Raw genomic sequence first — 22,502 nt, 5'->3', positions numbered from 1 at the left:
GGTAAAAGCTTACCATCAGGACACTACTTCAACTGAATAGTCAGTGATAGGCTGGAGCCAGAGCCCAACTTAAATGGGCTCTGGCCCATCGCTAGGCTGCAAACTGGCAGTCCCCCGTCCGGCTCAGGAGCAGGCCGGCAACTGCCCCACAACGTTGCAGAGGTTTCGGCCTGCCTCCCAGACCCAGAAGTGAGGGACCCGGGAGCGCAGGTGGGGGAGGCCCGGCAGCTTGTGCATGGCGCTGCGGAGGCTCTAGCCCTGCTCCTGGCAGGGTGTCATGAAAACCCAAAATGGGACTAAGACGCTCTGGTTAGAAACTTGACTACCTGCCTTCATGCAACATGATATGAGACCTTAGGATGTTTTTTGTCTTTTGGTAAAAATTATTTGGTATTTTGGTATTTTCCTGAAGTCTGCAAAGATTGGCAAACCCTGCTATATGGTGACTGTGTTTCTTATTTTCCTACAGTCCTCAAAACCTAAAGTAAGCATTCCTCTGTCTGCCATCATCGAGGTCCGCACTACAATGCCATTGGAGATGCCTGACAAGGACAACACATTTGTACTAAAGGTACAGATTTTCTTGTATAATTTTATTGGATATTTCTATCTTGTTTTGCGGATTGTCTCAATTTATTATATTGTATAAAAGTGCTACTGTAACAAGGAGAAGCAGTTGTTTTCTTATATACTATATCTTGAGCCCAGACATGAGAAATATTCTCATGACATTACAATGCCTTGTGCCACATGAAATATTTTCACCCTTGGATTAAAAAGTCACAGTAAAATCCAGAGATTCTGACACATTCTACAACTTTTTCCCCTTTGGGGAAATTCTGAGACTTTATTGCAGTTTCCCTGCAACCAAATGCCACAGTGGAGCCCTTACAAAATCTGCCCCTGTCAAATTTTGGGGCTTGTTCACAACCTCAAAAGTGAAATTTAGCATTAACTGGAAGGCAACACTTTAGTCTATGGAGATTGGGTTTTGGATTATGTTCTCCATCAGTGAAGTAACACCCTGTATATGACCTGCAGATATCTATGTAGGATAAGAGAAGGGTTTTTTAAAGTCTTTATTTGGCTTTTCAAAAAGGAAAAGAGAAGATCCAACACCTTACATTGGTGCACATACAACAACATAACCGTGGAGAAGAGAAGATGCATTGTGGGGAGGACAGAAGGGGACATAGAAATTGGATAAGGCTATTAGGGGGCAGAGGACAACCATAAACTCTGACGCAGCAGAGTGGCTTGAAGTAATGATGTAAACATTAACAATCAAACTAGAAATGAGAGAAGTCATCGAGAAGACCTGAGTAAAAATAACAATTGGAGAGTGAAGGGGAAGAAGCAGTGGCAAGATGAGAAGGGTAGGATACAGAAAGAGGGGGAAATTGTAATACAAGACAATTAAATTACAATTAAACTGAGAAATAAAGCAATATAAAGGTCAGCCATTTCATCCGTTCACTATCCTTTTCTTGGTTGCCAGTCAACTGGCTGCAGCAGGAGCCTCCCCCCTCTGCCTTGTCTGAATTATGACAAATATGGTTGAATATGAAACAGATCAGTAGGATTTCAGTAAGTTTGTTCAGGAACATGCAGAAAATCTTGCAGATTGAATCTGCAGAGAATCTCCTGTTTATCTTTCACTTCTAGGTTTACTATTTCTTTTAATATACAGCACCAACGACTAGACAAAATGTACCCCCTGCTATACAAAACTGATCATCACAGGTTATCAATCACTATAAAATTCATTTGATAGAAGACTTGTGGGCACTTGGGGATTCTCAGACTTGTCAGCCATCCTGCAGAGTGCTAGTAATTCCTATGGTGAGTATGTCTATGGTTACACAGGCATTTCCTGATGTATGAATAGGACTAAACAGATCTTTTAAGGTGAGCTAAGGATAAGTTATACCACAGAGAGAAGACTGATGTTCATAATGAATTCGGCATTTCAGTAAGGAGACTGAAGTATTTAGCTTGAGCTACTGATTATGTAACAGGTATTACTACAATAGTATATAAAGGGACTGCTCACGTCTGCAATGGAAGCTCTATTGCGTATTTCTACAAAAATGTCAGCAGGCACCAGGAGGTGTTGTAATATGACAAACTCCAGGACAGAAATTCCAAGGATCCTATTCTGGTCAGCGGGGTCACTGGTGGGCACGGCACCTGTCATGTGATCCATCACTGCTGTCATTTTCATTGTACTGACCCCTCACATGAAAACCCAGATGTGAATAGGCCTTACAGATAGCACAGCAGAGGAATAAATGGGCAGATATATTTAACATACAATAAAGCTTCAGATTGGTATATACAGTATAAGCCAAAAAAAGCACATGTCCAACCTCACTGTGAATGGACGTGTGATAAAATGTTATACCATACTGTATAAAATATGTTTTAATTGATGTTCAGCGTCGCTGAGGAGTTTGTTTCAATGGGTTAGTGCAGTCTATGTAATGGTATGTGCAATCCAGGATTCTCAGTCTAATTTGTGCAGTAATTATAATGCACGGCTAAAGTAGAACCAGTCCCAGGTGATAATTCAATTATAGTCAAACTAATTAACAAGCCCAGGGTACTGACTAATGCAGACGTGGTGGCAGTGGACCTGGCGGATACAAAAATCTATATTGTAATCAAAGAAATATTATGATGGGTGAGCTGGAAGCGGAAGTTCCTTTTAGGATTGTATTTGAGTCAAGTGTGTGTCTGTGCGGTGAGTACGGTGAACAGATCCCCCAGAATTAGTATACAGTGAGTGAATATATCTGTGGATGTGACTCCGATCTTGGACAGCACATCTATGCAATGTCCCTAGAGAGTTAAATAAATTGGAGAATAAGATGCCGAATTGGTGGCCATGCATTAAGCTTACATGACTGCATGGAAGAATGATCAGCTCAGTGAAATCATCAGTAGGATTAGTCACCTTACACTGACTTCATATGAATACATATATCTTGTCTGATTTATTACATTAGCTGAGAATCCGGAGCCCCTCCCTTACTGAGGCTTAGTTACCACACTGGTGGTTTAGTTATTGAAAATGGGCAATGGCCTTAAAGGGATATTCCCACGAACATAACCATAGTTAAACTTGTAGACAATTTATAGTTGAATGTAGCGTTTTAAAGAATTTCTCTATCCATCTTAGTGGCAACAGTCTGTTATCTTGATCAGTTTCCCAAGGATACAGCCATGAATGCTAGAACTTTCTATAGTCTGAAACTCAGCCACGATTTCCCTATTGCGGCGGGTTATCTTCATATGTGTAGTGTCCGCAATAAGGAAAACATGGCTTACGCTAGGTTCACACCTGTGTTCAGCACTCCGTTCTGTGGTTTCCGTCTTCTGCATTCAAGAAGACGGAAACCACAGACCGGGTCCGGCCGTGAGCGGTGGTGAGCGTTTTATGCTCTCTGCCGCGAAACTGGTTTTTTTTTTAAAATCTGGACACAGAGTACTGCATGTCCGACTCTGTGTCCGGATTTTAAAAACCAGTTTTGCGGCAGAGAGCATAAAACGCTCACCGCCGCTCACGGCCGGACAGCTTTCTCACCCATTCAAATGAATGGGTGAGAGTCCTGCAGGTTTCCGTATCCTGCCTCTGTTTTGTGCAGGAAACTGAAACCTGCAGAACGGAGACCGGGTGCAGATGTGAACGAGCCCTGAGTTTGACAAGTCCCAGAGCATAGAAAGTTCTTGCATTCATGGACATATCTGTTGGTAACTGGTCAAGAAATCAGACCGTCAACATTGAGCTGAATAGAGAAAAATGTAAAACTTTGCAAAATGTTTAATTATTTCTGATTGTAGGAAACACTCTTTATGGTATCTTCTATAGCCACCTTTAGAAACCTACATGGCAAATCTGAGCCAGCAGTGGTTAGAATGAAGTCTATACCTTGGGGCAAAGGCATAAATCAGAAACGAGTTCAGATGGATTTGTGGTGACAGCTACTTTCTCACATTTTGTCACACATCAAAAAAAAAAATGGTTTCCAAACCCTAAGACGTATGGTTACCACACTGAGCGTAAATGAGTAAGTAATGTAGACAGATCACAGGTGTAATTCAATGTGAGAAAGTCTAGTAGTATCCTGTTCTGTGAGTATTATGTGGATTTATTGTGTATAACTGGTTTGTATTGAATGCAGCGTTGTTATTCATTTACAGAGGTGGCGATAAAAATAACACTATATGTATTTTTGCTTTTCAGGTAGAAAATAGCGCAGAGTATATTTTAGAAACCATTGATTCTCTTCAGAAACATTCTTGGGTGGCTGATATACAAGACTGCATAGATCCTGGGTGAGTGTCATTTCTGATATTTTATTCTTAATTTAGGCTAAGGGTGCGTTCACACTATGTAAAATTGAGCGTGATCTGGCACGTATACGGCGTGTCAGAGTTTGAGCGCTCAAAAAGATCCCATTGATTTCAATGGGAGTTACGAGCGTATACGCCGCGTTATTTTGCGCCCGTAATTTTGCGCAAGTTTGCCTCCACAGACCTTCTGTTACAATTATATCTATGGGGAAGCCACAACGGTTTTGGAAATCGCAGCATGTCCGCACTGCGATTTTTATTTTATTTGTTTATTTTCTTTTTTGCAAAGTGGGCATGGAATTTGCATGAATCCCATCCACTTTGTAAGTACTGTACAAGGCTGCGATTTTTCCAGCAGCGTTTCCACTGCGGCCAAATCGCTGCGTTTCCGGCCCATGGGGCCCCGGCCTTAAGGTTCAGTTTTTTTGTTATCAATTACTTAAATGGTGGCTAACATTTGTGGCAGTATAGTTTCATCTCATAGAGCATGGTATTCTGGATCAAAATATAATGCACTGCTTATGGCTGCTTTTTGCCTGAAAAATCTCTCTTGGGGTCCATTCACACAGAGGAAAATGTTGAGGAATTTGGTGTGGAATTTCAGCACTGAAAAAAAAAAAGCCTCCCATTGACTTTAATGGGTTCCTTTTTCTGCTAGCAGAAAAAGGAACCAATTGAAGTCAATAGGAGGCTTTTTTCGGCGCTGAAATTCCACCCCAAATTACTCACCATTTTCCATCATGTGAATGGACCCTCAGGCTAAGGACCCACATTGTGGATATGCAGGTTTTTTGGGGTTTGTTTGTGGATTTTGCTGCATTTTTTTGAGCCAAAGAATGGCTACAAAAGGAATGAGAAATGTATAGGAAGCTCTAATGGCCTGTTCATAAGGGCACAGAAGGGGCGGATTATGGCACGGAATCCACGTCATAATCTGCCCCCTCACAATGGTGGTCTATGGAGACCGCTAGCATTCTTTTTTTCCGCTAGCGGCATGTTGCTGCTAGAAGAAAAAAAAAGCGACATGACCTTTCTTGAGGCGGATTCCGCCTCAGGAAGGCAATAGAAGTGAATGGGAGGCTGAAACCTTGTCGTGGTCTTTGGCAAAAACCGCAACGTGGTTATTCACGGTCCATTCACTGCCCGGCAGGGAAAAACCACCTGCCGTTTTCTGAACCGGTTTTTACCAAAAACCACTCCAGAAAACGCTCCAAAAAACACCTCAAGGTAGAAAAAACGCTTACTAATTAGGAAGCGTTTTTTTTCCGGACCAAAATTCGCCACACGGTTTTCATGGGTGAACTAGCCCTTATACTTCTCCTTTCTGGTCAATCCACTCCTGACTTTGTTTCTGCAATGTGGGTCATTGCCCTAGGGTATGTTTACACAAAGTTTTTTTGTAGAAGGATTTTTAGGTGGAATCTTAAAAAAAAAAAAAAAAATCAAACCCCACCAATCTTCTATCTGCACAAGTATTTTATGAATCTGATTTTTGGTCCCCAAGATGCAATAGATTCTTTGTTAATATTCGCTAGCATTAAGAACATGGGTCAATTATCATTTTTCTTTGCAGAGATAGCGGAGATGACATAGAACTTTCTTCTTGTGAGCAGGGCGCATGTCTGCCTAATCGTATCTCATCATGTAGCTGTGAGTTTCTTGCTGAAGGTAAGATGTTTAGCTCATGATACAGATTAAAGTAATCCTTTAGACACGTCAGTTACTTAAAAGGGTTCTGCTGTTAATAATGCAAATGTTTGGAGGTTCAACTGATGGGACCTAATCCACTCACTTCTATAGGACTCATGGACCACCATACTCTGCAATCTCTCTTTCCCTTAGAAGTAAATGGATCAGTGCGACCCTTACATACCAATGTTGTATTCACATAGGGGACTCGAAGACCCTATTTTGGTGATCACTGGTGTTCCTAGAGATTGGTAACTTTATCTCCACCCTGTAGTTAGAAGATAAGTGTTAGTCATTACCCAAGTGGAGAACTTTATTATTATTATTGAAGGCCTTTTCCCAACTACCACTTGGCTGCAGTAAATCAGTGTAAAATTGCTGCAAACCTGACACAACAGTTATTACAAGAAATAGGAGACAAAGAAGAACTGCTGCACATAAGTACCAAATAGTATTCCTGCCTAACATGTGCCTGATTATTATGTGTTCAACTACAGATGCCCTAAAGGAACGGAGTGGGGCAGGTCTTCTGTCTATTGCATTTGACAACACTTCATTTCCATCAAACTAATGCTTGGTACGCAACGGTTACTCTCTGCCATCTGCTTCTGCCCAGAGTCACACTTCTCATTGTATATGTATTGCCAACATATTCAGCAGTGTTGTGCAGAAATTCTCATCAGTACCTGATAATGTTGAGGTTCCACAATATAATAATAATAAATTTTATTTATGTAGCGCCAACATATTCTGCAGCGCTGTACAATTTATAGGGTTCAATTACAGACAAAAAGATACATTACAAAAGAAACTCATTTCACACAATGGGACTGAGGGCCCTGCTCGCAAGATCTTACAATCTATGGGGTAGAGGAGGTGACACAAGAGGCAGCAGGGTTGGCATTGCTTATACAGGGGTCAGATAATTTTGTAATAGAGATTACTGTCATTTCATAAACCTAAAACTTTGAGCCATGTCCAAGCACATGTAGATGGTGCTTGGACATATAAAGTTAGCTTGAAATGGCTTCATATCATGTGTCCGTTATTTTTTTAACATTGAGGTCTATGGACAGCGACATGTAATGGACAGTAAGTGATAGCCATCAGTTACTGTCCATAATTTTGTATCCGTTTATTTTCTGTGCATGCTCAGAAAGTATAAACGGCCAATAAAACCCGGACAGTATAAAAAAATGGACACCAACTGATGCTGATACTAATGTGTCCGTTTTTTTTTAACTGATCCATTAAATTCATCAGTTATAAAAACGGACACATTAACATCATTTAAGGTGGGTTCACACCAGCGCCCGGTCTCAGTTATGCAGGTTTCCATTTCCTGCCTGAGAAACTGGGCAAGAGACGGAAACCGGCAGGCAGTTTTCAAAAGTGTCCGCCGGTTTGAAAAGTGTCGCCGGTGAGCGCCCATGAGTGTCTTCTGCTCTCTGCAGTGCAACAGTTTTGTTTGTTAGTTTTTTTTTAACTGGACACAAAGTCAGACATGCAGGACTTTGTGTCCGATTAAAAAACAAACAAAAAACAACACTGTTTTGCCGTGGAGAGCAGAAGACTCTCATGGGCGCTCACCGGCGACACTAACTGCCTGTTTCCTTCTTCTGCCGACAAAAAACTGAAACCTGCATAACTGAGATCGGGCTCTGGTGTGAACCCGCCCTTAATGTCAGTTACTGTCTGTTATAAGTGTCCTTTTTTTTTTTCTTTTTTTCTTTTAAACGGACACCTTCATTACGGAATCCAACGGTGGTGTGAACCCTGCCTTACTGATCTGTGGGGATCTGACACATGGACCCTGCACAGATCAGCTGCTCTGGTAGCCAGAAGCTGCTGCAGTGGACAGTGAGTGCAATCCAGGTAATAGGAGCGGAGTTACAGCTCCCTGGTTACATTGCTATGCATTGGATGGGGCTGCAGCTCCACTCATATTACTTGAATAGGGACAGAGCTACTTCTGCTTCCGTCCACTACAGCAGCTACAGCATCAGGAGGCTACTGGAACAGCTGATCTGTGTGTGCTCCGGATGTCAAACCCAACACAGATCGGATACTGATGATCTCTCCTATGCATAGGTCATCAATCTGAAATCTGCATGAGGGACCCCGTTCACTTTGTGTGGTTCAGACCTTGGATCGGTGCATTTGTTGTACTTATTGTGCTTATATAAAGTCAAAATCTCTTCTATTCCTCTTCATCTACTATTATACAGCAGTGAGAACACGGACTCTGTTACTATTACATAGGATCAGAAGCTAGTCTGTTTGTATCTCTATAATCCAGAGGCAGTTCAGGCCTTACAGAAGACATTGTGACTGGCATATTTGTAGCGTGAATATTAATAAGATCTGTCTAGTTATTGGCCTTCATGGCTAAAAGCGATAATGTTTCTCATTTCTAGCCATCTTGTACAATGATTAATGATCTCGTCAACAGCGCTATGTGCAGGATCCATAAAATGAACATATGGAATACAGTATGGGGCTCTGTTGCTACGTCGTCTGTTAGTCAGTGGGTTGAGGAGAAAACCTGTTCATTTGTTGTGCTAATATATTTGGCTTTTATTAAGATTCATTGCTAAATATTTCATGACATGTTTTATATGTTCCACTTTTGCCAGCCTTGTTCGCACCGTGTTATGTATTCTTTTAATTGCTTGAAGTGGGTGATGCTGTTCGATTCAGTAAATGAAATATGTAAAATGTGGTGTGTGCATTATCTTCTTGTATTCATATCAGGAGCGTACAGGCCGCTGGAAATGTGTGGTCAGGAGGTTTCTGCAATGTCTGCCATTCCTCATCCTCCACCTGCTGTAACTCCTCAAATCCGGAGCAGGGAACACTCTTCAGCAGACCACCTGGTACATGTCCCTCTCGAGAACTTCCTGCAGACGTTGGAGACTTCTGCATCTAACCAAGGAGCAGGTACACTAAGCAGATGAATAGAAATACGTTGCTCTCTACAATGGTCACAAGTGCATGGTATTTTTAGTTGTAGTAATGAGTAGCATATGTAGGTTCACCTATATAACAGAAGACAAAAAACACGTACAATAAACCTGAACTAAAGGAATGAGACTGGAACAGGAGGAAGGAGGATTCTGTCTGCAGGGGCTTACAGTCTTCAAGGGAATAGAGAGGGAGATAGATGTAGGAAAGCATTGTCATAGCACAAGTTCCTTCCACAAATATATTTTGCCTACCTCTAGTTTTGGCACTGTAAAGTTAATGATCTTCTGACATGGTAAGGAGTATGTAGGGAACGTTGTGCACCAAACAGGGGAGAGAAGGATTTACAATGCATAGACTGCCAGATCTCAAAGGAAATAAGTGTTGTCGGAGGGGCCATCATGGCTTAAAGGCCTAGTTGCAACTGTGACATTGTGACCCCTATAGCTACATCATGGTTGAATAGGACAGAGCTGCTGTAAGTGCAGGATCAGGTACAGGTCAGAATGGGCATTAGAACTTTTCTTAAAAATCAAAACTGTACATCAATACACTTTGCGAGTCCTGCTCTATAACATGCTGCATGCAGATAACACTGCATCTTCCACACGATAAGTTCCCTTTAAAGGCGTTGTGCCATTAAATTGTAATTCCCTTTTTTTTTTTTTTTTTTTTTTTTTTTTTCGCTATTGTCAGAGGGTGTTTGGTGACCATTTTTGTTATATACTTAACCTATCTAACTACTTTTTTCTATTTTACGCTAGGTTCACACCAGCGTTCTACTTTCCGTTCTGTGCTTTCCATCTTCTGCATGCCAGAAGACGGAAAGCACAGACCGGGTCCGGCCGTGAGCGGCGGTGAGCGTTTTATGCTCTCTGCCACGAAAACGGATTTTTTTATCCGGACACAGAGTACTGCATGTCCGACTCTGTGTCCGGCTTATAAAACCCGGTTTCGCGGCGGAGAGCATAAAACGCTCACCGCCGCTCACGGCCGGACAGCTCTCTCACCCATTCAAATAAATGGGTGAGAAAGACTCCTGCAGGTTTCCGTCTCCTGCCTCTGTTTTAGGCAGGAAACGGAAACCTGGAGAACGGAGTTCACAACGCAGATGTGAACGAGCCCTTATAAAAGAGGCTGTAACATTCTCCTTATCAACCCTCTAACTGAGCTGTTAGTAAGGAGAGTCTGTACACAGTTGTATTGTGAATATCCAGAGCTGATGCCAAAGTGGGAATAGTCACTTGAAATGGCTTTATCTTTGGTTTTATACCATCTAAAAAAATGTTTTTCAGCTTTCATATGCTGCCAGTACTAACTGTAACAGAACCTCATTAGATAAAAACAGACAGGAATTTGAACCTCATATGTACTTCATGTTGTATATAAAATCACATTCCCAACTGTATGTTCTTGTGATACCAGAACCATCTTTCTACGTCAGGTTTTAGAGACAGAATGCCCAACCTGCAACCCAAAACCTACTAAATTATCACAAAGTGACAACACAGCAATTTAACCTTAATAGTATGCGGATCCACAATTGCGGACAATTATGGACCCGCAATATACAGTTGTGTTAATGGGGCTTTGCAGAACTTTCAATAATACAAACAACTTTGCACTGAAATGTAAAGGTCTCTTCATTTAGTACTTTTTGAACAATTAATGTTCACTATTTACATCGCACAGGATCTGTTTTATAGTAACCGTGCAAAGTTCTTACATCCTGTACTAATATCACGTCTGCTATAAAACAGATACTATGTGATATAAATAGTGAAGGGGTCCCTATGCTTAAAAATCTGCTCCACAGTGGCCCCACTCAGTATTTTATGCTCCACAGTGGCCCCCAGACAGTATTATGTTCTCCTCAGTAGCCCCTACACAGTATTATATGCTCCACACTGGGCCCCACACAGTAGTATATGTTCCACAGTGGGCCCCCACACTGTGTTATATGCTCCACATTGGTACTATATGGTCCATAGTGGGTATTTTCTGCTACTTACCTGCAGTCCCACAAGGAGCACCTGGGTGTCCTCCTTCTTTTGATTGCAGACGCTGATGACTTACATCGTCCTAGCAGAGGTCACACTCTGCAGTCAGTGTAATCCCCTATCCTATGGACCAGATCAGGGCAACTGATCATGCACCAACAGAAAGGGCTCTGAGTGGCACATCTGGCATGCTTGCCATAGGTTTGCCAACACTGTTCTAGGTGGTGTAAAAATGAAGATACAGCCATTGCATGCTGCAATAAGTACAGGTGTACAGAGTCTACTTGGTAATTCTAAGTTAAGCATTGCTACTGGGAAATTTATAGCATGTTTTCTATTGAAAGGAAGTTTGATTAATAAAGAAAATGTTCTCCACACACCCTCTAACACAATAGCAGCAAAAAAAAAAAAAAAAAAAAAAAAAAAAAAAGAAAATTGGAGTAACACTCTAAAGACACTGATCCCCCTAATCCACTACATAGGGAATAAGTGTTAGATCGCTGGGGAACCAACTGCTTGGCCCCCCCAGCAACCAGGAAAACTGGGAACCAAAATTTCCCATGCCTCCTCCCTGTGAATGGGGTGCCAGTGCACTTGAGTGATTAATGGTCCATCCTTGTTTAGGGGCTGACAGAACTAATTTCTAACAGCGCTGGCAGCCCCATAGCAGTGAATCGAGAACCACATCCACAAGCGCAGTGGTGCTCCGTTCACAAGGAGGAGGTAAGGAGTTTTACTATACCCTGTTCTCCTGAATGCTGGGGAATAGAGATGAGCGAGTACTGTTCGGATCAGCCGATCCGAACAGCACGCACGCATTGAAATGAATGGCTGCACCTGGTACTTCCGCTTTGACGCCGGACGGCCGCTTAACCCCCTGCGTGCCGGCTACGTCCATATATTTCAATGCGTGCGTGCTGTTCGGATCGGCTGATCCGAACAGTACTCGCTCATCTCTACTGGGGAACCCATCAGACAGACCCCCCTGCAGGAAGGGGGAAGAGGGGAGAGAGAGAGAGGAAAAGGGGATAAAAAGGGAAACAATGGGGGTGAGCGTCTCCGGCCTCCTGAAACGAAAACATGGTCGACAGTGCGGCCTCAACCAAACTGGTCTCTACCTGCAATTTGACTCTTATCCCCTATCCTTAATGGCACAACCCTTTTGTCGCAGACCTCACATAAGAGAAAGCATATTGTCAGAGTTGGCTTTATATTGCTATGTATATTAATATTTTTCCTTTATATAAACTGTAGTAACATTTTAATTATGATTTTTTTTATTTTTCTTAAACTGTGGCGATAGCTGAAAAAGTGGAGAAAGACCTAGAGTTAAATCTCTTAGAATACCCTTGGTTCCATGGGACATTATCAAGAATAAAGGCAGCTCAGCTTGTGCTTGCTGGTGGGACTCGTAGTCATGGACTGTTTGTCATCAGACAAAGTGAAACGCGCCCAGGAGAGTATGTGCTGACTTTCAACTTTCAAGGAAAAGCAAAGGCAAGTGTCCGTCTCCTTCTAAAGCGATTGATGAGCTTTCATGCTTAGATCCTATGCACTCAACCGAATGTGCATGTGATTTGGGGCCAAGTTTTCAGCAGAATGCACTCAGATTACACATCTTGAGTGTCACCCAATTGCATTCTGCGATGCATTAATGTCTATGTGGGCCTCGGATCCGTTCAGATGACAAGGTTGATTATAGACAAGGTCCTATCCTGCTCCGTGTCATTGCAATGGAACGACTCTGAGGCCTTCATAGATATGAATGCACATGGATGTCACTCGGTGTCATCCCAGTGCTTTCTGTTTTAAAGGGATTCTATCATTAAAACAACATTTTTTTTTCTCTATAACACATAGGAATATTGCCTTGAGAAAGGCTATTCTTCTCCTACCTTTAGATGTCTTCTCCATGCCGCTGTTCGGTAGAAATCCCGGTTTTAGTTGGTATGCAACTGAGTTCTCTCACAGCACTAGGGGTAGTCCTCAGCGCTCAAACAGCACTGGGGGTGTCCCTAATGCTGCGAGAGAACTCTCCAGCGCCGCCTCCATCTTCTTCAGGAACGGCCTCTTCGCGTCTTCTTCCAGTGCTGAGGGTCAAACTTCTATGCCTTGAGCAGAGCCAACTGCGCATGCCCACAGGCCACAAGAAAACTTCCGCTTACTTGCTGTGTAAGCGGCCATTTTTTCTTGTGGGCACGTGCATGAGCAGTCAGCTCTGAAGAAGATGGAGGTGGCGTTGGAGAGTTCTCTCACAGCATTGGGGATGCCCCCAGTGCTGCGAGATAACTCATTTGCATATCGACGAAAACTGAGATCTCTACCAAATGGCGGCGCCGAGAAGACCTCTAAAGATAGGAGAAGAATACCCTTTAAGGCTATTCCGACGTTTCAACAACAAAAGTTTTATTTTAATGGTAGAATCCCTTTAATCTATCACATGCAGTTCCTTCTATTTCCCATATTGCTTTATTTCTGTAACACTCCACCAACTTTTCCAACTACTTTATGAATATTGTGCATTGGTAGTCTGAGACAATCCTCCCTCTGCTTCTGGTCCATCCATAAGGCAAAACAAGAGGGTCCCAGACTATCGTAACATAGTCTGCATAAAGTAGCGCGGTGGTCACTTTATAGAAATAAGAGGGTGTGTGCTGTTTAATGACCAGTGACCCTCCTGCTCAACGTGAAGGTCTATTATGACCCTTTCTTTCAAGTAAGCAATGACATGACGCATATATGAATACTGAGATTATATATAATACAATAGTAAAGTGGCAGTGGATAGAAATTCATAAATATATATGCATATATTATGAAAACTTTACCAAATACATATTTTTTTTTTTTTTATGGGAACAAAGGTTTTCCTAGATTATTGAAAATACTATTAAAAGGCCGTTTTATTGTGCAGGTTATAATTGTTGCTTTTTTTTCTTCTTTTTTTTTCTCCAGCACCTGCGATTGTCTCTGAATGAGTCTGGCCAGTGTCATGTACAACATTTGTGGTTCCAGACCATATTTGATATGCTGAAACACTTTCACTCCCATCCAATACCTCTAGAATCTGGTGGCTCGGCTGACATCACTCTGCGCAGTTATGTTGTCGCACAGAGTTCGCCATCTGGTAAGACTTGCTTTTACGCTTAACGGTAGATCTTTCATTCCAGGAAAAAGCTGAAGACGTCACTTTTGGTTGAAGGGGAGTTTCTCAGGACACCTTAAGTTATATTTATCGATTATTCTAGGGAACCATGGGGATATTCAGGTTGGTGGTTCCTTTATCACACTTGCCTGTTCCAATCTCAAACAGCAAGAAAAATCATTTGGTAAGGAAAAAATACATGCGCCTAGCAACCTGTTTGGTATAGGCTATAAACAGTGATGGCCCATGAGCAAGCAGCCCCCAGGTATCTAATATGCAGAATTAGGCAGATCTCATATACTGACTACTCTGTCCATATACTAAAGATCATCTGGAAAACCAATACCACAAAGTACTGCCAAAATTGTACATGGTGTGACTGCATTTAAAAGATCTTAGTCTAACAGACTTTTTCATGCCTGTATTCAGTATTCCCTCCATATACATGTTGCCAGAAGTAAAACACACAGATCTGCAAGATTTGCTTTACAAATAATGTTTCTCCTCCAAACCATAGTAAAATAAAATTCCAATGCGTTTGTCCCCCCCTGTGATGGGCCCCTGAAGGGGGCCTAGAGCCTCAAAAGCTTGCAATTTGTCATCATTTTAGTTAGCCATTAAAAAAGGTATCAACCACTGAAGACTCTCAATTTTTTATATTTCATATCCACTGGCTAACACGGTACAAAGATATTTTTCCTTATCCATATAATTTACATCGCGCATGACGCCTTTATGGAGGCCTGTACGCCTTGGATCCTCTTCCAGGGTACTCAATTATACAGGGATCTGCTGCGGTAACCCCGCTTTGGTTGCCTAGCTTACTCCCTCCGTCCCCCCCCCCTTTTTTTCCCCCTCTTTCTTTGTCTTTATATGTTTGACTGTTTGTGTAGTAACAAGGCGTTATAACCTTTGATTAGTCCGGTCTGTTTGTTTTTCTTTACTTTACATCACATTTGGTTCTGTTTTGATTTCTGCCATGGACCCCTCCTTGTTATGTGGGTCCAGTTCTGTTGTTTGTATATATTTTGTTGTTATAAATAAAAAAAAATTGAAAAAAACAAAAAAACTAAAAAAAACCTTATCTAGTCTTTGTGTATTGATCTGTGTATGACTTTTTAGTTGTTTTTTTTTTTACCTGATTGTTTATTCTTCTTAAGAACCTGGACCCTCTGCTGTTGGTTTCCAGCAACAAAGCTGCAGGACTGAAACCCAATCCCAACACTACTTCTCTACTTCTGGTGGAACAAGTGTTCAGCCTGCAACTCCTCCAGAAAACTCATCTTCCACTACACATCCAGCATATCACAGAGTGGAAGGGACTCTTGGTGCCAGAAGCCGAAGCAACAGTGCAGAGCTTTTGCTAGAATCCTCAAATGGGAGCACAGAAGACTACCATGAAAGTGATGGGTCTCGGAGTAGGACAAGGGCTGTCGAGAATCAATATTCTTTTTACTGAAAAATACAATTTGAAGTCACAGCGCTAATAGTTTTCCACATTTCTAATTGAAGTACTATGCTGATAATTATTAGTAAGCCATGAAGCCAAGCCTATAAGAGAACCCACACTAATGGCAGAAATGTGAGGACCTCATGTCATACGGTTTGGTGGTATAGGCTGTCGCTGAACTCGACTTCATCTGACTGAAGTCAAGTTGTAATAACAAATGGCTAGAGATTTTTGGATAAATGTAATGTAGCTGAAAGGTGGGCAACCCCATGAGTTAGTAGCACCAGGTATCCATTACTTTGCTCACAGTACACATTTGGGTTGAATTAAAGGGATTGTACAAAATTTAAAAAAAAAAGTCTACTTTTTATCTAGAAATTGCATTATGTTTGTCTAATGGCTGCATTACAGCTCATCACCTTTCACTTCTGGTGAGAAAAAAAGTCTCAAGTAAATGAAAAAGGCTGCATAAGGCAACAGTGAGTATTAGCACTGCTGTGGATGTATTTGCAGATCATTTTTGGAAGTTGGATAACCCCTTTAAGCACGTCAGGTTGATGGACAACAAATTTATCAAATGCAACTTTTTGGGTAGCGGATCAGGGCAGTGTGTTAGACCTGAGGCTCCACAATTATTAAACGTTGTGCAATGTTGCTACATTTGGTGCTAGTTATGGTAATGCAGACCCCAGCAAAACTCACTTTAAATATTATCTTCGTGATCAATTCCCCCCCCCCCCCATAGTCGGGGACTGTAGACCTGCTTATCTGTATAGTTGCTGCTATTTTTGCCAGGGCGTGAGCAGAAGACTGATAACTCCTCAGCAATACATTCAAAGTCTAAATTTGCAAATATCCTATAAACCATAATTTACAGCATATTTTGTAATTACTATTATGTAATAATATTCTATCTCTTATATGTGGGTCATATGGAATTTTTTTGTGGAAATATTGTCCTCTTGTTATCAGAAGTACAAAATTATGGTTGTATAGATTGGGAATGTCCAGAAAATATCAACGGTTGCAACAAGCCTGACTAATAGATCTAATATTCCCCCCTCCATGTAGCAGAAGCACAAAGATCAGTTCAGCACAATTCATTCCTGCTTTTGTAGGTAAACATGTATGATATAGACACAGGCTAATGGTTACATAGGTGGCGGTGTAACTTATGATCACAGGTGGCGGTGTAGCTTATGATCACAGGTGGGGGTGTAGCTTATGATCACAGGTGGCGGTGTAGCTTATGATCACATTACTTGTATTCCAGATCCTTGGCCATTTTCACAACAGTTACACAATTCACAGACAATGATGAATATTGTATTCTTTCTTAGGAGAGCCACACATCCATTTGCTATGGAAATTAGCCAATAAAATGTCATGCAAGATTCCTCATACTACTTGAGTCACTTGGTGCTCTCTAACTGTTCATCAAATGGCATCAGGCTACCTGTATCTTCAGACTTAGCCAAACTAGCACCAGCAGGGTAGATTGTAGGTATACACAGATTAGGGGCATTGAGCAGATATGCGTTTTAGGATTCTTTAGTCCTTGGTATATTGGTATCCAGCATGGGAAGTACTTGCTGTAAATTGTTGTTTAATTTAATGGTTTTCTTTACTTGATGTTTTTTTTTTTTTATTTCTTACCTTATGTCCTATTGAAATTGACAATATCCAATAAGAGATCTACCTGTACCAAGTCAGATGAGAGCATAAAAGAACAATCTCCAACTGTTCAGTACAAAAGGATCAAATGAATCTTTCTATATTACTGTAGTCCAGTCAGCAGCATAGGAATATGGGCACCAAATAATATTTTTAGTAATGTTAAAGCATTAAAGAACATATGAAATATCCTTTAACTGTATCTGTATTAATTGAAAAAAAAAGTCCCTAATTATATAGAAATAGGGATCAGTTAATATGGTTATATATGTTAAAATTTTGGTTTTAAAACAAAAGCTACAATCTTCTTAATTCAAATGATTCCACAGTAACAAAAATTGTCTTCTACTCACAGGATAAGGGATAGTAGTATGATCACTGGTGGTCACAAGATCAGACGTGAGTCCACTACCTGAATGGATCAGCAATATGCATATATAACAGCTGTATTCCCTTCTAGGGATTCATGGAGCACTGTATTTGGCTTCATCTGTCCTTTTAAAAGCAACTGATTCAGGCACACACCCTAAAGCTCCATTCTTACAAGGTATTTGAGAATCATGGTTCTCATGGTCTCTGGGGGTCCCTGCTGTTGGACACCCAGTAATTAGACAACTATCCTGTGAAAAGGGTGAAAATACTGTCCCTTTGTTACTTAGTCCTTTACAATTTAAAGGGGCTCTATCATTGGGAAAAGTCATTTTTAGCTAAGCACATACTTGCATAGCCTTTAGAAAGGATATTTCACACTTATCTTCTGTATGTAAATTGCCTCAGTAGTTTTTGAATAAATCAGTTTTTATACATATGCTATTTAGCCTCATCCATGCACCCGGAAGTGTCTGTGTGCACGGTCTGCTCTATGTGTATGAGAGCTGAGAGGTTGCTGTGCTGATGACTCCTCTCCCTGCTCTCATACACATAGAGAGTAGCAGACAGTGCTCACTGACACTTCTGGGGTGCATGCTGGAGGCTAATTAGCATATAAATAAAAGTGAGCTCATTCAAAAACTACTGAGGCAATTTACATACAAAAGGTATGTGTGTAATAGTCTTTCTAAGGGCTATGCAAGTATGTGCTTAGCTAAAAATGACTTTTCCCAATGATAGAGTCCCTTTAAATATGGAGAAAAAAATAGCAGACAACACAACGAGGGTAGTAAATTCTGCAAGAGGGGAGAAAATGCAAATTTGGAATTAACAGGTTAAATAAAGACGTTGGTGAATATGCGTTGTCACAACTTTTTAATTGCATTGTGAGTTGTGAGTGCAAGCAGCATTTGTATACTGTTACATGGAAGTACAACAATTCAATCAAATACATAGAATCATTAATAAGGTTATTGTAAATAAACAAATTAATAAACAATTAAAGTATCCAATCAAATTACTCCTACATATAATTATGGTTATTTGGCTTCAACCCCACTTTCTAAAAAGCCTTGTTAATCCATTCTGAGTAAGTACAAGGAGGTCTCCTATATGAGACCATAATCTATTAGCAAGAGCAGAGAGGGACTAAAGATCATTGCTGGCTCTGGGAAAACTTGGCACGTACATATTACACAAAAAAAATACATTTGTTTTTAATGGCCATTTTTTATTTCACCGGTTCTAGTGATGTAAGGAATTGAGCAGTGCCATGTTCTGCCAGTTACAGCTCAGTGCTAAGGGTCTCCGTAGTTGGACACTAGACGATATGGAAGAAGTTTATTTGAGCATCATGTTAATATAAAGAGTTTGAATATGCTAATTGGGTACGATAATTGTAATGATGTGAACCTCAATATGCAGCTTTAATGATCACTAACTTGTCAACAAACTTGCATAACTCAATAGTAGAAATAAATGTCACGTTGTAATATATAGTCTCTCAGAAAAATGCAAGTCTCTGATTATCTAGCCCTTACCTCTCTGCTAAACTGACATTCATTCTGAAATCGCTGCTGAATTGCATGACAAGATAGAAGCTTGCAGAATATCATGTAACAGTTCACCATAGACTGTCATGGAGAGTGGAGGAGGAAAGGAGTGAGGAGACACACAGACTGCTGCAGGTAGCCATAAACGTTCTATCTCACCCCAAGTGCTTTTTTTTTTTCTTTTATACATCAGTAATACGATTTATCTCTCTATAATGTCCTACATATACAACCCTGCTGACTTTGTCCAAGTGAAATAGTGTTAGATGTGTAGACCCTCCTCTACTTTCTGTGTGCAGTGTATGGCAGACAACATAGCAACTACAACATAGCAACTCTCCTCCACCCATAGCTCAAAAAGCTGAAACTCATGATGGAGCATGCAGAGGGAAGAACTGCTACTAAAAAGCAGCCAAGTAAAAAATGACCAAATTTAATATATGTATTCATGAGCAATAACATTATTGAATTATGCAAAGCTTGCTACAAGGTTATGTCTGCTTTAGGCATTATGGCGTATCCATAGGATGTTCTAAAAATACTTATGATGTCAATACCTACCAGTACGTTCCCACTGTGGTGGCTCAGCTTGCACATTGCTACTCGCAGTGATAGCGGAATACTGTACTTTGCTATCTGTAGCAGTCCCCTAGACTTGGAATAGATCAGACCACTGCTCTGATCCCAACGGTTGAACCACCACTGATCCCGTGAATAGGTGATATATTTTGATTATGGGATTTCCCCTTTAAGATGTTTTAAAGCCAGTTGTGGCTGAAACGATTAGCTGATCTAGTTTGCTAGTGACATCTTCCTGTTCCTGGAATCCTTTATGAGAAGAGACATGATGTTAATGGAAAATAATTTTTCAATGCACCAAAAATTCTTTGTCCCATATCTATAGCTTTTAGTTATGTCTACCCATATAACCTGGTTGCTGCATTGGTCTAAACATTGTGAACATATGTGGTACCTAAAGACCCCGAAATTCATTACTACTGGAAGCAGAGCTTCCGGATGTCTCTGGATCAGTACTGTACAGGCTTAGTTGAGAGGGCATTACAGTTAGTACAGTGAAGTAGTCACATGGACAGTTTGCTCTGTTTAGTTCTCTCATTTGGCTTTACTTGACCTATTGAAGAGAAGCACCTTTGCTTTCACATGAATTCTGTTCCCGCAATGGCGACTGTCAATGGTTACTATAAATGTTTTATTTTTAGAGAACCCTGTAAACATGTAGACCAAGTGTATACATTTGTGTTGTTGTATAATTGTTACATAATTTAAGAACTGCCAAAATACACATGTAAGAAATAGAGGGTTTTTTTCGTAATGCAATGAATATTTCTATGTTTCATTTCCTTTAGTGTACGTTCCTTTTAAAGTCGTTAATAAAAGATGCTTAAGTATGTCTTGTTGATGTTGTTGTATGATGGTGCAACTTTTCACATGAACATGATTTCATATACTTGACACTGAAATAGTTTGCAGTCATTCCTATAAATGGCTCTTGGTACATATTTTTTTTTTATTAACTTTCAGATCACCTGCCATCTTTGACCTTAAAGTGGTTATCTAAAATTAAAAATGAATAAACCAATCCTTAGGATTATAATGAGTTCAAGATAATAGTTTTGACCTCACACTGATGAGCTTTTTTTTTCCAGAAAGTATACAAAAAAGAAAGCCGACAACTCTGTATAAAGAGTATTGGCGCGGCTGACCTACTACAGGTGGAAATAACACTTTATAGCACAGAGCCCTCTGGTGGTATCCTTTGGGTATTACACCACCAGTTTCTTGCAATTGGCTAGAACACAACCTAATACTGTGGGTCTGACAGGGGTTGTCTGCATTTTTTTTTTTTTTTTTTTTTTCCCCACTGCTAGAACTCCCATAGAGCAGTTTTTTTTTGTTTTTTTTTGGTTCCCCCCCTAACTACAAAAGAATCTTTCTTTATCCACTGATCTCACTCTTTTTCTCTTTAAACTGACATTCTATTAAATCTTTTCTGAATCCATCTTGGTCAGATTACAGCTCAGAATAGAAGTCTATGGAAAGCGAAGGAGGGAGACCCTCACACAAACCGGCTATTGGCCACAAAGGGACATTCTACTGTGTGGGTAACACTAAGGGGGGATTTTGCGGTGTGGAGGCATAAATTGATACGTGGCATTGAAGAGGACATGACGTGATGTTTTCCACAATTAAGGTAAGGGCCAGAAATTGGGAGTTAATCTGATTGTCCGGGGTAGAACATTCCAGAGAAGTGGTACAGCTCGGGAGAAGTCTTGTATATGAGCGTGGGAGGATCTGATAATAGATGATGTAAGTGTTAGGTCATTGAGTGAACGGAGAGCACGGGTTGGGCGATAGACAGAGATGACGGAGGAAATGTAGAGAGGTGCGGCATTATGGAGAGCCTTGTGGATGAGGGTGATAACTTTTATATTTTATTCTATAATGAATAGGCAGCCAATGTAGTGACTGACACAGACCAGAGGCATCGCTGTAGCGTCTAGACTGATAGATGAGCCTGGCTGCTGCATTCAGAATAGATTGTAGAGGGGAGAGTTTAGTGAGGGGAAGACCGATTAGTAAGGAGTTACAGTAGTCAAGGCGAGAATGAATCAGAGAGACAATAAGTGTATTTAGTGTATCTCTGGTAAGGAAAGGGCGTATTCTGGAGATGTTTTTGAGGTGGAGATGACATGAGCATGCAAGTGATTGGATATGTGGGGTAAAGGACAAACATAAAGCCAAGGCAGTGGGCATGCTGCCTATCAGTTATAGTAAGGCTGGAGACTGCAATAGAGACCATTTCCTGACCAAATCCCCAAACTCCATTTGCTGAAACATACCACCAAACTTTTAACCTCTACCATGTTTCACTGTTGCCAGCAGGCACTTCATTATTGTCCCGATCTGCAGCCCATCGGTGAATAAACTGCCTTATGTTACAAACGTTTCAAGGTTTGACTCACTGGTCCAAAAGCACCTACTGACATTTTTTTACACCCTAGTTTCTAAGTTTTCACATATAGTTTAGTGGTTTGATCTTGTTTCCACATAGAAGATATGGCTTTTTGGACACCATTCTACCATGACTACTTCTGCCCAGACTTTGTACAGTAGATGGGTGTACCTGAGCTGATAGCAGTGCTGGACATCTTCCAATTCCAAAGAAAGGTAAACATGAAGTGTTTTTCATCTGCTGCATCGTTTCCTTGGCCAACCACTGCATCTATGGTTTTCAAAGATGCCCATTTCTTGGCGTTTCTTCAAATTTAGCTCTAATCAAA

General features: G+C 40.9%; 1 protein-coding gene and 1 long non-coding RNA gene across 3 annotated transcripts in view; one reads left to right on the top strand and one right to left on the bottom strand.

The window, feature by feature from the left end:
- Nucleotides 1-20,568, top strand: part of SH2B2 (SH2B adaptor protein 2) — a 68,501-nt gene extending 47,933 nt beyond the window's left edge. Inside the window, exons 3-9 of the mRNA XM_075263954.1 lie at nucleotides 470-571; nucleotides 4,247-4,338; nucleotides 5,930-6,024; nucleotides 8,800-8,985; nucleotides 12,313-12,506; nucleotides 13,965-14,136; nucleotides 15,315-20,568. Of these exons, the coding sequence (XP_075120055.1) occupies nucleotides 470-571; nucleotides 4,247-4,338; nucleotides 5,930-6,024; nucleotides 8,800-8,985; nucleotides 12,313-12,506; nucleotides 13,965-14,136; nucleotides 15,315-15,613 (1,140 nt within the window). The 3' untranslated portion in view covers nucleotides 15,614-20,568. The remainder of the gene's footprint in view (nucleotides 1-469; nucleotides 572-4,246; nucleotides 4,339-5,929; nucleotides 6,025-8,799; nucleotides 8,986-12,312; nucleotides 12,507-13,964; nucleotides 14,137-15,314) is intronic.
- The window catches only part of LOC142194681 (uncharacterized), a 431,520-nt gene that overhangs the window by 406,600 nt on the left and 2,418 nt on the right, over nucleotides 1-22,502 (bottom strand). The window lies entirely within an intron of this gene.

The sequence above is a fragment of the Leptodactylus fuscus genome, chromosome 2, assembly GCF_031893055.1.
Source record: "Leptodactylus fuscus isolate aLepFus1 chromosome 2, aLepFus1.hap2, whole genome shotgun sequence".
Lineage (NCBI taxonomy): Eukaryota > Metazoa > Chordata > Amphibia > Anura > Leptodactylidae > Leptodactylus > Leptodactylus fuscus.
The sequence above is the reverse complement of the archived record's forward strand: the minus strand, read 5'-3'. Positions and strand labels throughout refer to the sequence as shown.